Below are 4,932 nucleotides of genomic sequence, written 5' to 3'. Positions count from 1 at the left end.
GCACTTAACCTCTTTTGGCCTCAGTTTCCCACCTGGAATCTGTCTTGCTGGTTCAAGGAGCAATGTGGCATTCCCGTGTCATCGTGTGGCAGTGCCTGTATGCAGTAGATGGCCCACAATGAGGATGTGTGTGGTCACTGTTAGCTTCTCTCTCCCTTGGGGGCAGAGCTTAGGGGCCCATCTACTTGGTAGTTTGAATCTGTTTGCATCAAGCTTGTCCACAGTTTCAATTTATCTCCAGCCTCCTGGAGGGTGCCTTCTGGCTGGTCCCTGGACAGGGACAGTCCTAGCATCCCGAGGCTTTTGAAATGCCACACATGGTGAAGATTTTATTTCCAAAGTAATGTGTAGATTCATTAACCTGTGCTGCTCATTTCCCCTGTATCAGCATGTGGTCTTCTGTGGCACCCACAATGTGTTCAGTCAGGAATGTTCTGACCCATACTGAGAGCAGAGAATGGAGTGGAACAGAGCAGTTAAAGGTGGTGGGGCCACTAACCAGGATGGGTCAGCGCTAGCTCATCCCCACAGCAGTCAGCGCATATTGACCTCCAAGCAAGGCTGATCCCAGGGACCCCACATCCACAGTAGCCTGCATTTTCCCAGGAAGGACACCCTGGGTGACTCCTGGGCAGGTGAAATGGAATGGTGTAAAGAGACTGCTTTATGTATTTTGTAGGTCATAAAATGATTCTCAACAGCAAGGCAGGCTTCTTATTACATTTACCAGCTCATTCATCATGAGACTTACTCACTTGCCATTTCCCTGAAGCTGTTGCCTGTCACTGTTATCAGAAGGATTGAGCTTTCAGCTATGTTTTTACTGAGGGGTTGTGGTTTAATGGATTCCCCTTACCCAGGGCATCTGTATTCTAAGACAAGCACCTGCTGAGGGCAAGACTGATAGTGGGGGGCTGGGAAGGGCGTTCTGCTGGGCTGACAGCAGGGGTAGCCTAACCTCCAGCCCAGCTCTAGGCATGCTGGCTGCCCCCTCAGAGTACACCTGCAGAGCGCCTGGGGCCAGTGGAAGTAGGAGGGGACACCCTCTGGGGGGCACAGGCCCTGGTAGGGGAGACAGGGCGGCAGGGTCAGCCCTCTGGTATTGCAGTGTCTCTGGAGGAGGAGATGTGCTTTCACAGAACAACCCTTAGATTCTTTACCATATTCTGCCTTCAGGAGCAGTTGTTGCTGCTTCTCCTGAAGATGCCGTAACAAACCCTCAAGAAAGGCATGGTCCCTGGGCCGGAGGGAGCCAGGGGTCTCTCCAGGGAGCAGGGCCTTTTGCCAGCTCTGAAGGAAGGAGTGATACTCATGCTCCAGTGAGAAGAATGAGTCTGGGGTCCAACTCGTGAGTTACCATGCCAGATGTCCTGTCTCTCCCAGTGTGATAGTCCCTAGGCTACTCAGACTCCCTGTGTCTCACTACCTTACCTGCACCCCAGATGTGTGGCGATGGCAAGGCTCAGTCTATGGGGCACACTTAGGAATGAGGTTGCTTGGCAACGAGTGTCAGCACTTTTGTAACTGGATGTAGGTCTCCAAGGCAGGTATGTTGTCATCATGGCTCTCCAGTGGGGCCACGGAGACCCAGAAGGGCAGAGTAATTTAGCCAAGACCACAGTTAATGACAAGAGGCAAAGCCAGGTTTCCTCTGAAGTCTTCAGCTTCTGACACTCCTGAGAAAGAAAAAGGAGGCAAGAGGTGAGTGCCCGTGTAGTCAGAGGGATGAGGCAGGGTTCTGGTGTGTCACTTGCCAGATCTGGTCCAGGTGGCATTCATGATATGAGGCTGGGCCTCTTATGGCTCAATGTCTAAAATTTTTGTCGGGGCGCCTGGGTGGCTCAGTCGTTAAGCGTCTGCCTTCGGCTCAGGTCATGATCCCAGGGTCCTGGGATCGAGCCCCACATCGGGCTCCCTGCTCCGCGGGAAGCCTGCTTCTCTCTCTCCCACTCCCCCTGCTTGTGTCCCCTCTCTCGCCGTGTCTCTCTCTGTCAAATAAATAAATAAAATCTTTAAAAAAATAAAAAATAAAAAATAAATAAAATTTTTGTCTCCTTCTGATCCTGAGAACATTCTGCCTGTGCTCGGGAAGGCACCAGCTCTGTGGTAGCTCCTTCCCCAGGCTCAGCATGGTGTTGGGCTGGGGCCTGGAGAGGAGCTAGAGAGGGGCTGGAGGGTGTGGCACAGGCAGCAGGTCCCAGGAGCATAGAGCATCTAGTGCACCCCTTCAGCAGTGAGGACAAGGGGGACTGTGCAGCAGGGAGGACCCAAGCCTCTGGAGAGTGTGGTAAGGTAAGGGCTAGCATGTATTGAGCATTTATCCCAGGCTACATGTTGTGCTAAGTATGTTACCTCTAGATTTTTGCAACATTTCCATGAGGTCTGTATGGGCAGCATTCACTTTTCACAGAAAAGCAAACAAATGTAGAGAGCTTCCCAAAGTCTCTGAGCCAGATCTCAAGAGCAGAAAGCCTGCTCACCTAAGCCAGATGGGAGACACTTCTCAGGAGATCAGTGACCAGTACACCATGGCAACAGGCTGATGCATTTAGGTGTGCCCATACACATGCGGCCAGGATAGCTGGCAGACATGCATGCGTGTAGGAAGCCCTGTGTGAGCAGAATTTCGCTTTGTTGTTTTGTTTTTGTTAAACAGTCATTCCCAAGGCCTGCTCAAGTACAGCATTTCTGCAGAGGAGTAGCACCATCAGAACCCCTGCAGGGGAGATCCACACCCTGGGCAAGTACAGAACCAACCACCTGTGGGAAAGCGTGCCATTCCTGCCAGGAAGCATGTGGGATCAGTTGACACCCTATCGCCTGGACACAACAGCCTGGCCAGCCTCTGACCAGCTCATCTGTGAGCCCCCCTGCATGCCTCAGTTAGCCAGCAACACTTCCTGAGGCTCGGAGACCTGAGCGTGCCTGTCACCATGCTGCGCTGGCTGTTCCTCCCTTCAAGCCTGCTGGCCGTAGCCACACTGGCTTGGACCCCCATGCTGCTGGTAACCATCCTGCAGAGCCAGAGACTTCGGCAAGAGCCCCACTACCTGCTGCTGGCTAACATCCTGCTCTCGGATCTGGCCTACTTGTCTTCCACATGCTCATCTCCTCCAGCAACATGGACAGCTGGGCCCTGGACTGCATTCATTGCTTGTGGTGCTCTCACAGATGCTATCTTCATTGCCTATACCAGCACCATCTTGTCCTTCATGGCCACCGTGCTGCACACCTACCTGGCAGTTGCTTATCCTCTGCGCTACTTCTTCATGTCCTATGAAGCTGCCCAGAAAGTGGTGGCCCTCATCTGGCTGGTGGCCTGCTTCTTCCCCACATGTCTCATTTGGCTTAGCAAGCGGCAGGATGCCAGGTTCGAGCAAGGGGCCTCATGCATCCTGCAGCTGAGTCTGGGCACTGAGCCAGGCCATGGCCCGCTGGTCACTGTCACCATAAAATAGAATTTTATGCATTCTCTCTCTATGCATAGCTTTCATCACCTACTGCTTATGGAGGATCTATGCAGAGACTAGGACTTTAGGCATCTGGGTGCAGGGCTATTCCTGGGCCAGGGGTACCCTGCTTATCCACACAGTGTTAATCATGCTGTATGTTAGCCCAGTTGTGGTGTTTTCCCTGGACATCATGCTAACCAAGTACCACCACATTGATGCCAGAACTCATGTGTGGCTCATGGCAGCCAACAGTGAGGTGCTCATGATGCTTCTTCATGCCATGCTCCCATACCTGTACACACTCCGTTACCAGCAGCTGCTGGGGATGGTCCGGGGCCACTTCTCATCCAGGAGGCACAGTGACATCTTCACTATTTCTTATAGCTACAGACTTCACAGTCTAACAGACTTAGGTTAGAAATTGTATGTTGGATGCATCAGTGGCCAATTATCACCAACTCCAGAAAACTATGAAATATACTTGTGCAACAGGACATTTAAGATGACCTCAACTGATGGTTTTCAACATTTCAAAAGTTTTTAAGTAGAGAAAGCTCACTTCTCACTGATGTGAAGATTTTCTACTTGAAAATGGAAGCAAAGAAAAGTGATTCAGCAGAGCTCTGATCAAAGTGGGGGTGAGGCCCTGATCTGTGCCTTTCCAATGGCTTCCACCATATCCTCCTCCACCACTGGCAAACCATTGTTGCTGACAAACACACAGATGCCAAAACATTACTAATGAACCTGGAAAGTAAGCAAGCAGATCTGCTGAATCTGGAACCATGAGCCTCCATTTTGCCAACTCCTCAGTATATGGGAGGGAGGAGAACAAACTAGGACCCACCTATAGTGGGGGGTGTCATGAAGACATCTATAAAGCTGGAACCCCCTTGGGGCATCTGGGTGGCTCAGTCAGTTGGGCGTCTGCCTTTGGCTCAGGTCATGGTCCCATGGTCCTGGGATGGGGTCCCCATGCTGGGCTCCCTGCTCAGTGGGGAATCTGTTTCTCCTTCTCCTCCCTGCTTGTGCTCTCTGTCACTATCCCTGTCTCTCTCAAATAAATAAATAAATAAAACCTTTAAAATAATTACAAAATTAATTAATTAATTAATTATTAATTAAAACTGGAACCCCAAAATATTACAGTCTCAGAACAAGGATAAATGACAACTAACAGAATAGCAAGGGGACTTTCCTGCCTTGATATTGGTGCTGTGCAGAAGAGGAAGAAAATTCCTCAATAACTCTTAGGTGGAAGCCACCCTTCAAACAGGATTAGAACTAGTTTTAAAACTATTTTTGTGGTTAATAGATCTAATTCTGTGGTTGGTTGGCTCTTCTGGAGGATTAGAGCTTCAGCTCAGGCTTCAAAGAATTTCCATGGTAAAAAACCTAAAAGCAAATGAATTGCACATAGTCAAAATTCACAAAACTACACAAAAAATAAGGCACCATGAATGAAAATGAGAAGAAACAA

At 50.1% G+C, this 4,932-nt stretch overlaps 1 protein-coding gene across 1 annotated transcript; it reads left to right on the top strand.

The window, feature by feature from the left end:
- Positions 1 to 2,422: 2,422 nt before the first annotated feature.
- On the top strand, positions 2,423 to 3,870 carry GPR148 (G protein-coupled receptor 148). The gene is given in 5 exon segments (XM_006752464.2): positions 2,423 to 2,896; positions 2,899 to 3,090; positions 3,093 to 3,142; positions 3,144 to 3,452; positions 3,454 to 3,870. Coding segments are annotated over 5 exon segments (1,071 nt in total). The 5' UTR covers positions 2,423 to 2,793.
- Positions 3,871 to 4,932: the final 1,062 nt, after the last annotated feature.

The sequence above is a fragment of the Leptonychotes weddellii genome, chromosome 3 (genome assembly GCF_054177405.1).
Source record: "Leptonychotes weddellii isolate Sample4059 chromosome 3, ASM5417740v2, whole genome shotgun sequence".
Classification (NCBI taxonomy): domain Eukaryota; kingdom Metazoa; phylum Chordata; class Mammalia; order Carnivora; family Phocidae; genus Leptonychotes; species Leptonychotes weddellii.
Note: the sequence above shows the minus strand (reverse complement) of the source record. Positions and strands in the feature narration are given on the sequence as shown.